The 14,887-nt window shown below is 40.2% G+C and overlaps 2 protein-coding genes across 2 annotated transcripts; both read left to right on the plus strand.

Annotated features, from left to right (window-relative positions):
- Positions 1–407: 407 nt before the first annotated feature.
- Positions 408–1,820, plus strand: LOC146907660 (uncharacterized). The gene has a single exon (XM_085729137.1). It carries the CDS (start codon positions 408–410, stop codon positions 1,818–1,820), a length of 1,413 nt encoding a protein of 470 aa, XP_085585263.1.
- A 299-nt stretch (positions 1,821–2,119) lies between these two features.
- On the plus strand, positions 2,120–9,653 carry LOC146907661 (uncharacterized). The gene is made up of 2 exons (XM_085731028.1): positions 2,120–5,749; positions 6,044–9,653. The coding sequence occupies exons 1-2, from the start codon at positions 2,298–2,300 to the stop codon at positions 9,507–9,509; spliced, it is 6,918 nt and encodes a 2,305-aa protein (XP_085587154.1). The 5' UTR covers positions 2,120–2,297; the 3' UTR covers positions 9,510–9,653.
- The last annotated feature ends 5,234 nt before the right edge of the window (positions 9,654–14,887 follow it).

Consider the following 14,887-nt stretch of genomic DNA (forward strand, 5'->3'; position numbering starts at 1 on the left):
GTGTCCGGTGAAGCCGTGGACCTTAGTAACCCTTAACCCCACTTGGCCTCTTTTTAGGACGTAGTGCGGAAACTGAACCAAGAGCATTCTTGATTTTAGTTGTCACGCGATACTACACTCAAACTAGACTTCCTTGTGGATGATATTGGACTAGGAGCATTCCTACGCACCGATAAATTCATAAGGGTAGTTGTAATTTGGGAACTTGGTAGAACCCTTGTCACATGTGCAAATGAAAACCATAGTCCTTACCTAATGGCGTTATTATCCCTTGACTCCAACATTGTTTACCCTAAACCTCATTATGTTTTCATTGCATAATCATGCATACATGCATACATCCATAAATCTTTTGCTCATCAAAAAAAATCGAAGGACTTAGACAAGTTTTTGTAAACATTGTAGATATGGCTACTAGGAGTATTAAGAGGTATGGCTTCAAGAAACAAAATTTGGAAGACTTGAGGAAGTTAGCAGTCATCGTCTCTGACCCGGTGGGCTTTCGAGGCCGTCATGGAAAATTGCTCAACATTCTCAACCAGAAGTTTGACGAAGGAGTTCTCAAGACCTTGGTTCAATTCTATGATAACCGTTACCACAGTTTTACTTTCCCTGATTATCAGCTCATTCCTACCCTCGAAGAATATGCTTACCTGGTTGGTTTACCCGTGCTTAATGAAGTACCTTTCAGTGGTCTTGAGGAACCCCCCAAAGCAAAAGCTATTGCAAACTCTCTTAACCTCAAATTGACCGACGTAACGTCTAACCTCACTGCTAAAGGAAAAGAGAAGATCTTAGGTCTCACCTCTGGGTTCTTGATCGGTAAAGCTTACACTTGTGCTAATGCTGGTAACATCCACGCTTTTGAGTCTATACTCGCCCTACTCATCTATGGTCTTGTGCTCTTTCCCAATGTTGAAGGTTTTGTTGATGCCAATGCTATCCACATTTTCATCACAAAAAATCCGGTCCCTACCCTTCTTGGTGACATCTACCATTCCCTTCACTATAGGACCGAGAAGCAAGATGGGACTATCCTTGGTTGTGCACCGTTGTTATATCAGTGGTATACCTTACATCTACCCCGATCCTACCTCACCAAAGAAAAAGCCCAATACTCTGAAAAAATCATGGCCCTTACCCCTGACAATGTAGTTTGGTATAACCCGGCTTATGATACTGGAGTGATCATTGATCGTTGTGGAGAGTATGGTAACGTGCCTCTTCTTGGCATTCATGGGGGGATCACCTACAACCCTATCCTTGCAAGACGCCAGTTCGGGTATCCTATGAAGCAAAAGCCCCTCAACATTGCACTAGACAGCATATTCTATCACTATCATACCGACAGCAAGGGTTTGAGGGAGCAATTCGTGAAGGCTTGGCATACCATTCATAAGAAGGATAGCAATCAGTTGGGAGAGAAGTCAGACCTCACTTATGCAACCTATAACCAATGGATCATTGATGAAGCTGCTAAGTACAAGATGCCTTACCCTATACCGAGATACTTATCATCAACCACTCCAGAGCAACCATTCCCTTTACTTCCTGCCACTCAAGAGAAATATCAGGAGAAAATGGCTGACCTAAGCCGAGTGTGTGATACTTGGAAAAGGAAGTATGAAAAAGCTATGGCTCAAGTAACAGATAAGGACCTCGAGATAGAACTGCAACAAAGTACCATCCTCAAGCAAGGGGAGCAGCTGATTGAGAAAAATATCCAAATTCAAGCTCTAAGCAAGAGGCTTGCACCGTTCATTAGCACAAAGGAGCGTATGGATTTCTTTGCAGGAACACACCCAGATGGCGAGGAGTAGGAGCGTGAGAATTTCCCAGGCTTTTTTATTTATGTTATAATTGTAGCTTTTGTTTATGAACTTTGGAGTCTATCCCTTGGCTCAGTCTGTTAGAAAGGGAACTACCTTGTAGTATTTTCTATTTTGGAGTCCACCCCTTGGCTCAGTCTGTTAGAAAGGGATTTATCTTGTAGTATTTTATATTTGTAAGTTTATCCCTTGGCTTGGTTGTTAGAAAGGGAATTATCTTGTAGTACTTTTATCATTAATGTAATGTTTAAGTTGTTATGTTTACAAAATTACTTCGATAAGTCCTTCGATAAAAATGAAAAATGCATACTTGCGCATCTTGCATATCATGCATCATTTGCATTCATCAAGTGTCAAAATCAAGTCTCACACTTCACTCCTTTTCTGCCGCAGTAATTGAAAGTGGCCCGACGAATTCAATACAAGCCTACTCGCATTCATCACACAAGGGCTTACATTAAGAAGAAGATGGCAAATGCGGAACAGGAAAACGTTCAGCTCAGAGCAGATGTTAGTAATCTCAAGGCAGAATTAGAGAAGATGGCACTTATGATGGAAGTCCTGATGACTGAGAGAGAACATGCAGCGGTTTCCGAGCCAGCTCCTACTGTGGTCACTTCTGCTGCACTTAATGGTACTTCACAGCCGATACCTGTTGTTGTTACATCTGCTGGGCCTACACAGCCTTTCATGGTGGGTTTCTCATCTGATGATATGAACAACCAGAATTTCCGTCCTCCTGGTCCTCATGGTGTTGCTTCCCAATACTACATGCCGCCCGGTTATCCATGGGGCATGCCACAAATGATCAATGACGGTGTTCGTCCTGGTGCTACGGAAATGCCGTTTCCTTATGGTCAACAATCACCACCATTTGTTCAGCCTGGCCAGCCAATTCCTCAGGCTACTATGACTCAGGCAGGGCCTATTGTTCATGCGACCCAGCAAGAGGAAGAACAGGTTTATCACTCTGGTAGTGTAATGGGGGATGATCGAGTGGGTAACTTGGAAGAGAAGTTTGATGCAGTGCAAAAAGAGTTGAGGAGTATCAAGGGTAAGGAGGTATTCGGTCAAAGTGTGCATGATCTCTGCTTGGTTCCAAATGTGGTAATACCGCCTAAGTTTAAGACGCCGGTGTTTGAGAAGTATACAGGAGAAACTTGCCCGCAAATGCATTTAACCACGTATGTGAGAAAAATGACAGCTCATAGAGATAATGAACCTTTGCTTATTTATTGTTTCGAGGACAGTTTGGCTGGCCCCGCACATACATGGTATATGAATTTGAAGAGTATTACCACTTTTGGGGAACTGGCCGACGCTTTCCTTCAGCAATATAAGTACAACTCCTATCTGGCACCTAATCGGAAAGAGCTGCAATCTATGACACAAGGGGAAAAGGAGTCATTCAAGGAATATGCTCAGCGTTTCATCCAGAAGTCTGCTCAGATCCGCCCAGCTCTGAATGAAAGAGAGTTATCTGACTTATTCTATGAAACTTTGAGCCCTTTTTACTCAGAGAAGATGGTGGCATGTGCTTCGCAAAAGTTCACTGACATGGTGGATACAGGGGTGCGTATCGAAGAGTGGGCCCGGAAAGGACACGTGTCTAAGGATAATGGTTCATCGAATGGTTCTTCGGGTGGCTCATCAAGTGGATCGTCTAATGGTAAAAAGTTTGGAAATGGGTATCCAAGGAAGAACACTCAAGAAGTCGGCATGGTGGCCCATGGCGGATCTCAGCCTGTATACCCAAACTACCCATATGTCGCCAATGTCGCACCACAAACGCCAGCCCCACAAAACCCACCTCAACAACAACAACAACGTCCTCAAGCTCCTCCACCATACTATCCACCATTATACCAACAACCTTACCAACCATACAATCCTCAACCATTCTACCCATACCCATATTATCCTCCACCACCCTCACCACCTCAACAACAACAACGTCCTCAAGCTCAACAGCAGCCTCGCCCTCCTAGAAGTCAATTCCCTCCCATACCTATGCCATACAAGGATTTGTTGCCTTCTCTCCTTGCCAGAAATTTGGTGCAAACTAGGCCTCAGCCTCGCATGCAAAACCCTTTACCAGCCTGGTATCGTGCCGATCGCACCTGTGAATTCCATCAAGGGGCACCAGGGCATGATATTGAACATTGTCGCGCCCTTAAAGAAGAGGTCCAGAAGTTAATCAATGACAAAGAGCTAACCTTCGCGAACCCTGACCCTGTTGTTCCAAACAACCCTCTGCCGCCACATGGGCCTGCTGTCAATATGATTCAAGGAGACAACTATGTTCTCTATGCAAGTGATATCAAGACTCCTCTGGTCCCGATTCATGTAAAAATGTGTGAGGCCACCCTCTTCAGTCATAATCATGAGGCTTGTGTTGTATGTTCAGTGGATTCTCGCGGGTGTAAGCAAGTCCAGGACGATGTGCAGGGGTTACTGGACAGGAAAGAACTTGTTGTCACTAGAAAGGAGAAAGATAAGAATGTTTGTGTTGTTACTCCAGTTTTCAAGACTCGGGAGCCACTTGTGATAATGGTCAATCGTGCCAAACCAGCCAGTACTCCCCTGGTGATCTGCCCACCAGAACAGTTGCCTTATTCATCTCAAAAAGCTGTGCCGTATAATTACGAATACTCCATTCTGGAAGATGGAAAAAAGGTACCCCTTGATTCGTCAGTCCATGTAGACAACATTGCGGAAAATAGCAAGATCTTGAGAAGTGGACGGGTGTTCCCGGTTGTTAATCAGAAGGAAGTCAGTGCTCCAGCCGAAGAACCAGTGAAAGGGCGAAATCTTGATAAGGGTAAAGCTATCAGACAGCCCAATGAGATTGTCTATGAAGATAGTGATGAGATCTTGAAACTAATCAAGAGGAGCGAGTATAAGGTAGTGGATCAGTTGCTACAAACTCCTGCCAAAATCTCTATAATGTCTCTCCTATCCAGCTCTGATGCCCACAGAGATGCCTTGATGAAGGTGCTAGATCAAGCCTATGTGGAATATGATGTGACTCTGGGACAATTTGAAAGTATTGTGGGGAATGTGACTGCCTGCAACAATTTGAGCTTCAGTGACGAAGACCTCCCAGCGGAAGGAAAGAATCACAATCTGGCATTGCTCATCTCCGTCCTCTGCAAATCAGATTCTCTCTCTAACGTCTTGATAGATACTGGGTCCGCTTTAAATGTGATGCCTAAGTCCACTTTGGACCAGCTTTCATATCCAAAAGCTCTCTTGCAGCCCAGCACGGTGACGGTGAGAGCATTTGACGGAACTAGAAGGTCAGTATTTGGGGAAATAAAGTTGCCTATCTCAGTAGGCCCGCATGAATTTGAAGTTAAATTCCAAGTTATGGAGATTCAGGCCTCTTTCAGTTGCCTCCTTGGCCGGCCTTGGATCCATGATGCTGGGGCAGTGACATCCACTCTCCACCAGAAGCTGAAGTTTATAAGTCATGGAAAGTTAATAACCGTAAGTGGTGAGACGGCCTTGTTGGTCAGTAATCTGTCGGCTTTCTCTTACATTGGGGGTAGTAGCTCAGAGGGGTCGTCATTCCAGGGTCTCTCCGTTGAAGGGAGTGCAAAGAAAGCTGAGACTAGTATGGCTTCTTTGAAGGACGCTCAGAGGGTTATTCAAGAAGGCAAGACTGAAGCGTGGGGTCAGTTGGTGGAGCTGCACGAGAACAAACGCAAGGAGGGAATTGGTTTCCCGAATAGCAAGCCTGGGGCGTTCAACCCTACTGGTTGTACTTTTTACAGTGCTGGTTTTATCTATGATCCACCGGAGACTAATGCGATCATTGAGGATCAATCTGAAGAGGTGGCACCTATCTTCGTAACACCTGGGGGAGTCTGCTGCAACTGGATCGCTGTGGATGTTCCTTCTGTGATACCTCGCTTTAAGTAATATGTTTGTCTTTGTTTTTGTTTTTTCTTTAAGAAAACTTCTTTCGTCCTGCCCCAGACGAAAGTGAAACTTTGTAGGGCCTTATGTTTTGTTTCAAGTACTTTTGGTTATTAATGAAATCGTCGTTTCTATCACGGCCTTTATTTTACTTTACTTTATTTTATTTTAGTGCTTTTTCTGGAAAAAAAATGGTAATACATAAAACCAAAGTTGTTTCTCTTTTTCTTTTAAAAATCAAACTCAAAGGTCCTGCATTTACTCATTTAAAATCAATCATGAATCATATGCAGGCTGAACATAAATGAGCCAGTTGAACACAGTAACCCTATGCTTCCTCCCAACTTTGAGGTTCCCGTATATGAGGCTATGGTAGAAGGTGATGAAGAGATTCCTGATGAGATTAGATGGATGTTGGAGCGAGAAAGAAAAGCTATTCAACCTCATCAGGAAGAGATAGAAATTGTCAATCTGGGTACAGAGGAAGACAAGAAAGAAATCAAGATAGGGGCATTGTTGGATGCCACGGTTAAGGAAAGAGTTATTGAGCTTCTCAGAGAGTATGCTGACATTTTCGCATGGTCATACAAGGATATGCCAGGGATAGATGCCGAAGTTGTGGAACATCGTCTGCCTTTGAAACCCGAGTGCCCTCCTGTTAAGCAAAAGTTGAGAAGATCTCATCCCGAGATGGCCCTCAAGATCAAGGAAGAAGTGCGAAAGCAGATTGACGCTGGTTTCTTAATCACATCAGAATACCCTCAATGGTTAGCCAACATAGTGCCTGTCCCGAAGAAAGATGGTAAGGTCAGAATGTGTGTGGATTACCGAGATTTGAACAAAGCTAGCCCAAAAGATGATTTCCCTTTACCTCACATCGATGTATTGGTTGATAATACTGCTAAATGCAAAGTGTTCTCCTTCATGGATGGTTTCTCCGGGTATAATCAGATCAAGATGGCTCCTGAAGATAGAGAGAAGACATCTTTCATCACGCCATGGGGCGCTTTTTGCTATAAGGTGATGCCGTTCGGATTGATAAATGCTGGTGCCACTTACCAAAGGGGCATGACTAAGATTTTCCATGATATGATGCACAAAGAGGTCGAGGTTTATGTGGATGATATGATTGTCAAGTCAAGTACTGAAGAAGAGCATGTTGAGTATTTGTTGAAAATGTTTCAGCGGTTGAGAAAGTACAAGCTCCGTTTGAATCCCAATAAGTGTACCTTCGGTGTCAGATCTGGGAAACTCCTGGGTTTTATTGTTAGTCAGAAGGGTATTGAAGTGGATCCCGACAAAGTCAAAGCCATCAGAGAAATGCCTACTCCTAAAACAGAGAAACAAGTCAGAGGATTCCTTGGTAGGCTGAACTACATATCCCGATTCATTTCTCACATGACTGCTACATGTAGGCCGATATTCAAGCTTCTTCGCAAGGATCAAGGGATCGTATGGACCGATGAGTGCCAAAAAGCCTTTGATAGCATCAAGGAGTATTTGCTAGAACCTCCAATCCTTGTCCCTCCAGTGGATGGAAGACCTTTGATCATGTACTTGACTGTGTTGGAAGACTCCATGGGCTGTGTACTGGGTCAGCAAGATGAGACTGGTCAGAAAGAACATGCGATTTACTACTTGAGCAAGAAGTTCACCGATTGTGAGACTCGATACTCCGCACTGGAGAAAACTTGTTGTGCCCTAGTCTGGGCTGCCAGGCGTCTCCGCCACTATATGATTAATCACACTACTTGGTTGATATCTAGAATGGATCCAATCAAGTACCTCTTTGAGAAGCCTGTGTTGAACGGCAGAATTTCTCGTTGGCAGATGTTGTTGTCAGAATATGATATTGTGTACCGCACTCAGAAAGCTATCAAAGGTAGTATCCTCGCTGATCATTTAGCTCATCAACCGGTTGAAGATTACCAGCCTATCAAGTTTGACTTCCCAGATGAAGAGATCATGTATTTGAAGATGAAAGATTGTGATGAACCGTTGTTTGGTGAAGGTCCTGATCCTGAATCTGAATGGGGTTTGATATTTGATGGAGCTGTGAATGTCTATGGTAAAGGAATTGGGGCGATTCTCATCAAACCCAATGGCGAGCACATCCCTTTTACTGCAAGGTTACGTTTTGATTGTACAAATAACATTGCAGAGTATGAGGCTTGTATTATGGGTATTGAGGAAGCTATCGATTTGAGAATTAAGAAGATTAAGATATATGGCGATTCAGCTCTGGTGATTAACCAGATTAAGGGAAAGTGGGAAACTCATCATGACGGTTTGATACCTTACAGAGATTACGCCAGACGTCTGTTAACTTTCTTCAACAAAGTGGAATTGAACCACATTCCGAGGGAGGAGAATCAAATGGCAGATGCTTTAGCTACCTTATCCTCCATGATCAAGGTAAATTGCCCCAAAATGGTACCTTTGATTAGTGTCAAGTTCCTTGACAGGCCAGCTTATGTATTTGCTGCTGAAGCAGTCTTTGATGACAAACCATGGTTTCACGATATCAAGGTTTTCCTTCAAACTCAAGAGTATCCGCCTGGGGCATCTCGCAAAGACAAGAGGACTCTAAGAAGATTGTCTGGTAACTTTTTCTTGAATGGAGATGTGTTGTACAAAAGGAACTTCGATGAGGTTTTGCTCCGATGTATAGATCGGCGTGAGGCAGATTTGTTAATGCATGAGATACATGAAGGCACGTTCGGGACTCACGCTAATGGCTATGCAATGGCTAAGAAGGCGTTGAGGGCAGGCTATTACTGGATAACGATGCATGCTGACTGTTATCACCATGCCAAGAAGTGTCACAAGTGTCAGATTTATGCAGATAAGATCCATGTCCCGCCAACTTTGCTCAATGTTATCTCCTCCCCGTGGCCTTTCTCTATGTGGGGCATTGATGTGATTGGTCGGATTGAACCAAAAGCTTCCAATGGACATCGTTTCATACTAGTGGCTATTGATTACTTCACCAAGTGGGTTGAAGCGGCATCTTATGCTAATGTGACCAAGCAAGTGGTGGTCCGATTCATCAAGAACAATATCATCTGCAGATATGGTGTCCCTAACAAGATTATCACAGATAATGGTACCAATCTGAATAACAAGATGATGAAGGAATTGTGCGAGGATTTCAAGATTGAACATCATAACTCCTCTCCTTATAGACCACAGATGAATGGTGCAGTTGAAGCTGCAAATAAGAACATCAAGAAGATTGTGCAAAAGATGGTGGTCACTTACAAGGACTGGCATGAAATGTTACCTTATGCTTTGTATGGTTATCGTACCTCAGTGCGTACTTCGACAGGGGCAACCCCTTTCTCCCTGGTATATGGTATGGAGGCTGTACTCCCGGTGGAGGTTGAAATCCCATCTTTAAGAGTTTTGAAGGAAGCTGAATTGTCTGAAGCTGAATGGTGTCAGGATAGGTATGATCAGTTGAATTTGATTGAAAAAAAGCGTATGACAGCTTTGTGTCGTGGACAGCTATATCAGTCAAGAATGAAACAGGCATTTGACAAGAGGGTGCATCCCCGCAAATTTAAAGAAGGAGACCTTGTGGTCAAGAGTATCAAGTCCTTTCAACCAGACCCAAGGGGCAAATGGACACCTAACTATGAAGGTCCCTATGTTGTCAAGAGAGCTTTCTCCGGTGGTGCTTTAATACTCACAAATATGGATGGAGAAGAGTTACCCCGTCCTGTGAATTCTGATGCAGTCAAGAAATACTATGTCTAGAAAATATATAAAAGAACAGCTCGGTAGGTTGAAAACCCGAAAGGGCGGCCTAAACCAAAAATGAGCGTCTCGATGGATTGAAAACCCGAAAGGGCGGTCCATGCAAAAATTAGAGACACAAAAAAAAAAAAAAAAAAAAAAGAATGTTTACCCTGATAGATTGAAAACCCGAAAGGGCGATCTATGCAAAAGTTAAGGGTTTATGACAAGTAACTGCATCAGAATAAGCATCACTCACTTGGGGCACCTTAGCTGTCAGAAGTTCTCCGATATCAGAGCATCATAGCAGTGGATTTCAAAGTTGTTAGGGAATATAGCGGTTATTGTGTTCAATGTACCTCCCATATTTTAATTACCATTTTCCAAATTTCGTAATCTGTGGTGCCATGCCTTTGGCCGGTTACCATTTCTAATACATTAATTTGAGCCTGTGCTTTTGTTTGGAATTCTTATTTATTCTATGTGCAAAATTTCTTCTATTTTTAATATTAGTACTTGAAACAAAAACTTTGAAAAATCTTTTAAAAAAATTTTCATGTTTTCTTTGAAAAAAAAAAAAAAACAAAAATGACAAACATATTATCTTTACAATTATGTATCATAGAAGCATGTGTCAACATTCGGTCTAAAAGCAGGTGGATACAACATTTGGACATAGTCATTGCTAAAAAAAAAGAGAAAGAGAGAAGAAGAAAAAGCTCGCTAAGTTGAAAACCTGAAAGGGCGACTTAAGCAAGAATGAGCGTCCTGGTGGATCGAAAACCCGAAAGGGCGGTCCAGGCAAAAATTAAGGACATAGAAAATGCAAAAAAAAAAAAAAAGTATATTCCCGGTGGATTGAAAACCCGAAAGGGCGATCCAGGCAAAAGTTAGGGATTTCAAAAGATTTGAAAGAAAAATACTCAAAAGAAAGCAATGACTATGTAAAGCATGAATTTGAGAAGGTGCCGCGGTTGAGAAATGTCGACTTCTGCCATTGATTTGTTTGAAGGGTGGTACCCCGGCTTTCGTTTTGGTTCATCCCCAGCAATGTTATCCCCAATGAAGATTACTAAGTGTTGGCTATGTGATGTCGGGCCACTTTCTTTGGACCTGCCCATGCTCGTCTCAATAATCTTTCTGTTAAACCGTCATATAAGTCTCATATGCATTCATTCATCCATGCATAGATAGCATGCATACAAATATCATTCATGCATAACTGCATTATTTTCCCATGCTTTACTCCAATACTTAAAAATGTCAATCCCAAGGTGTTAACCAATCAATTTATGCTCAAGTGGCAAGTCACATCAAATGATCATTTTACCAATGCTAATCAGTTTCCCAGTACCCTGCTTAAAGTACTCCGGTATTATTGATAGACAAGCTTTATCTTCCGTTCTTGCGTCTTTACCACGGGCAGTTGGTAATAGACAAGCTTTAATCAGTACTTTCGTCTTTACCACGGCAGTTGGTAGTAGACAAGCTTTATCTTCCGCATTTTCATCATTTACCACGGGCTGTTGGTAATTGATAAGCTTTACTTTCCACCTCAAGCTTTACTTTTGTCTCAAGCTTTATGTTCAGTCTCAAGCTTTATCTCCCGTCTGAGCTTTATTTTTTCGGTCCAAGCTTTATCTTCCGCATTGGCATCGTTTACCACGGGCTGTTGGTAATTGATAAGCTTTATTTTCCATCTCAAGCTTTACTTTCCGTCATAAGCTTTATTTTCCGTCTTAAGCTTTATTTTCCGTCGCAAGCTTTACATCATGTCTTAAGCTTTATTTGCTGTCTGAGCTTTATCTTCCAAGCTTTACCGTCTGTTCAAGCTTTATATTCCGACAAGCTTTATCATCTGTATTTTCGTCTTTACCGCGTCAGTTGGTAATAGACAAGCTTTACCTTCTGTATCTCCGTCTTTATCACAGGCTGTTGGTAATAGACAAGCTTTACTTCCCGTTTCAAGCTTTATCTTCGGTACTTTCGTCTTTATCACGGCAGTTGATAAAAGACAAGCTTTATCGTCCGTATTTTCGCCTTTACCACGGCAGTCGGTATTAGACAGGCTTTATCTCCCCAGTGTTACTTGTCAGCTTTTGTCCCCCAGTCGGTATATATTTGTCGTCATTGCATTCATAATCACATTGCACGCATGCATACCATAATACTCATGAGCATTGTATTCGCAGCATTTCAACTGGTCCAAAAGTGGTGTACTTAAGTATTTAAGTCTCTTCGACCCATCGATTTAAAAGTCTTCTTTCAAATCTTCGTGACGAAGAAACTTAAATAGGGGCATCTGTCATACCCCAATTTTGGACCAGTCATTTCTTTTTAGTCGTATTTTTAAAACGTCAAACTCTTTTCTCGTTCTAACTATTTAAAGTCATTTAGTCGTCTTTTAAACTTGTTTTTGAAGCTTTATTTTACAGTTCCAAGTGAATTTCTCTTTGTCCAAGTTTCGTGTAATTATTTCTTTTGCGCGTTAGCTTTTTTAAAATATTTTACGCGCTCTTTTTAAGTGTTTAGCGTCCTATTTTTATTTTAATTTCCTTCAAGAAGCTTTTAATTCAAAATTTCCGCCTCGCTCGTTCTTAAACCGCTTTAAAAGAATTTTGTTCGCGCATTAAAACGCCGCGTTATTTCAGACATTTCAGTCAAAATTTCGGCAGAGAGGTATTTTAAAATACCTCATTTAAGATAAAGTTTTTGGTCTTAATTTTTTTTATTTTTTATTATTTATCTTTATTATTATTTATTATTATTTAAAATTTTATTTTTCTTCTTTAGAAGGTCACGTGAGCAAAAAAGCTCACACTTGTTTCATTTTCTTTTTTAATTATTATTATTATTTTTTTATTTTCTTTTTTAGTTTTTGTTTTAATCTTTGAGTCCTTTTTTGTCCAGTGTCAGTCTGTCATTGGTCAATGTGAAACTTGGGCACCAATCCTTTAGTGTTGTGCTGTCCATTTTCTTGCATCAGAGACATAGGGGCATTTTAGTCTTTTTTCTCAGAGTCAGTGTTAACCCTAATTTTCTACTATATATAGTCTACAGTGTCAGAATTTATTCCCCAATGATTGATTTTACACTGTAGCGGCAGAAACCCTAATCCTCTTCTCTTTCTTCACAATTTCAAATCAAATATCAAAAATCATATGAACTTCATGAAGAACATGAAGAACACATGAACCCTAATTTTTCCAGAATCATAAATTTACCACTGAAACTACAACATCTATTCAAACCAACTCAGATTCCATCACAACAACACATACACATCCAGATCGCAAATCACAATCTAATTTCAAATAGTTTGTTTCCGGATCTGTTCTCTTCAACAACAGTGAATCCGAACTCAAACACCTCAACATCAACAATTTGCTCTTAACTCTGAAGCAGCGGTGAATCCGGATCGGAGTTATAAAGGAGTGCAGCAGCTTGGATCTTGAAGTTTTCCCTTCTATTCCAACTTTCTCCGATCTAGAAGAGGTAACTACTCTTAAACGTAAATTTTATTCGGTGCTATAGATCTATATGTTGTTTGCTGGTATTTCGTTTGAATCAAAGTGGTATGAATACTTTCCTTCATGTTTCATTTGCTGACATATCGTTTGAACCAAAAGGATTTAAGCTCAAGATCTGGAACTAATGGAAAATATTGAGACAATTTTAATTTCGAAAACAGTTTTTTAGAATAGAATTAAAATTTCAGATCCGAAGTTAAACAAATCTATTGTGTTTAAAAAAAATTTCAAAAAAAACATGAAGGAAAGGGAGTGATTCGACACTGCTATTGTGATTTACTCACTGTCAAAATTTAAATAAAAAAAAAAGAAGAACAAAAAAAAACTATTGTGGTATCGATTCCTTTGTGTGTAGAATTTGATGTTGTTGAGTCTATGTGCTGGTGATATGCTTGAATGTTCGATGCATAAATGTGTGGTATCTTAAATGTTGTTTTGAAAAAATGAAAAAAAACAAAGAAGAGGGAGTAGCGCCGTTTAGCATGTAGGGAGGAAGAAGATTTTTGTTTGAAATGAAGAGGAAACCCTAGTTTCCCGTTTTTATACCAATGTGTTGGACCGGTTCGGTTGAACCGACCCGTTCCTGAACCGGTCCAATTTTCTTTTGACCCATCCTGCAGCCCACTCTTCTTCCTTCTGTTGCAGGTTTTCAGTTTCACTACACACACCCCACTGTACAGCCTGTACCCCCCTATTTCATGATAAAATTTTCTTTGCTTTTGTTTTTTTTCCTCGTAGTTGCATGTCTTACTCTACTTTGTTTTTACTTATTATCTTAGCACATTAATCCTTTGATACATTCATCTTTTTTAGGTTTAGAATCGTTTATATCATGCATCTTTATCTTTTAAGTTCATTTAAATAACTTTTGTTCTTACATCACGCATTCTTTTTTACTTTTCTAGTTTACGTAGCTTCTTCTTGAAAGAATTTACACCATTGTGCATTTATATAAGTCTGATTATGAACCAAACTTCTATGTTATAGCTCATATAGTCCTTCTCTATGTCATGCATTCTATTTAGACTCAAAAAATCTTTCACATGCATATCCTTTTCTCATACTTACGGCATAATAATTTATTTCATGCATTGCATTTTATTATCACTATATTTTTATAATTTCATGTTTTAAACTTTCTTTCATGCATTTTTATTTTGATATTACCTCATCTTTTTTTAGCATTAATCTCCATACTTTATCATTTTGTTCTTAGGCTTTAAAGTTTTTATATTATGCATATTTTTAATGTCTTGTCCATTTTTTTTACATGTGCATCTAGCTTTAAATCATGCTTTACTAAAAAAAATTTATCATCATTGCTTTACATTTTAATATTTGATGCTTTAAATTTTCTCTATATTTCATTTAATCATGTTTGCTTTAATTTTTGGTATCTATTCATTTATTTCCTATTGCAAAGCCCCATGATTTTTTTAGTGTGTATAATTAGGGGAATGATGTAATTTGTTGTGGGCTTTGCATTTAGGAATGGTATGTAATAGCTTAGTAATTGCACACACCGACACAAGCACCGACACTACACCATTTTATCCATGCTTGCTTTACTTTTCGCATCGTTACGCCTATTTACCGTTAGTTTAGTAAAACCTTTTTCATTCCAAAAATTAAATAAGCAAAAGTCAAATTATTTTCATAATAAACCTTGGATCCAAATCCAAGTGATTTTTCCCTTTATTTTCTTAATCAAATTCCTAATTGAACTTTAATTAAACTTAGACTCAATTTCTTAAATAAAATGAAACAACCTCACTCCTATTTTTATTTCTAGTGCCTTGAGGCCCCTCAATCTCCTTCTTTAAAACCATTTTTCAAAAATAATTAAAATCAACCTAACCCACAAAAATA

The sequence above is a fragment of the Medicago sativa genome, chromosome 7, assembly GCF_051527215.1.
Source record: "Medicago sativa cultivar Bolivia chromosome 7, Bolivia_mono, whole genome shotgun sequence".
Taxonomy (NCBI): domain Eukaryota; kingdom Viridiplantae; phylum Streptophyta; class Magnoliopsida; order Fabales; family Fabaceae; genus Medicago; species Medicago sativa.

Coding starts and splice junctions, on each gene's coding strand:
- LOC146907660 (XM_085729137.1), top strand. CDS start 408: ATGGCTACTAGGAGTATTAAGAGGTATGGCTTCAAGAAACAAAATTTG.
- LOC146907661 (XM_085731028.1), top strand. CDS start 2,298: ATGGCAAATGCGGAACAGGAAAACGTTCAGCTCAGAGCAGATGTTAGT. Junction 5,750..6,043: donor TCTGTGATACCTCGCTTTAA/GTAATATGTTTG, acceptor AATCATATGCAG/GCTGAACATAAATGAGCCAG.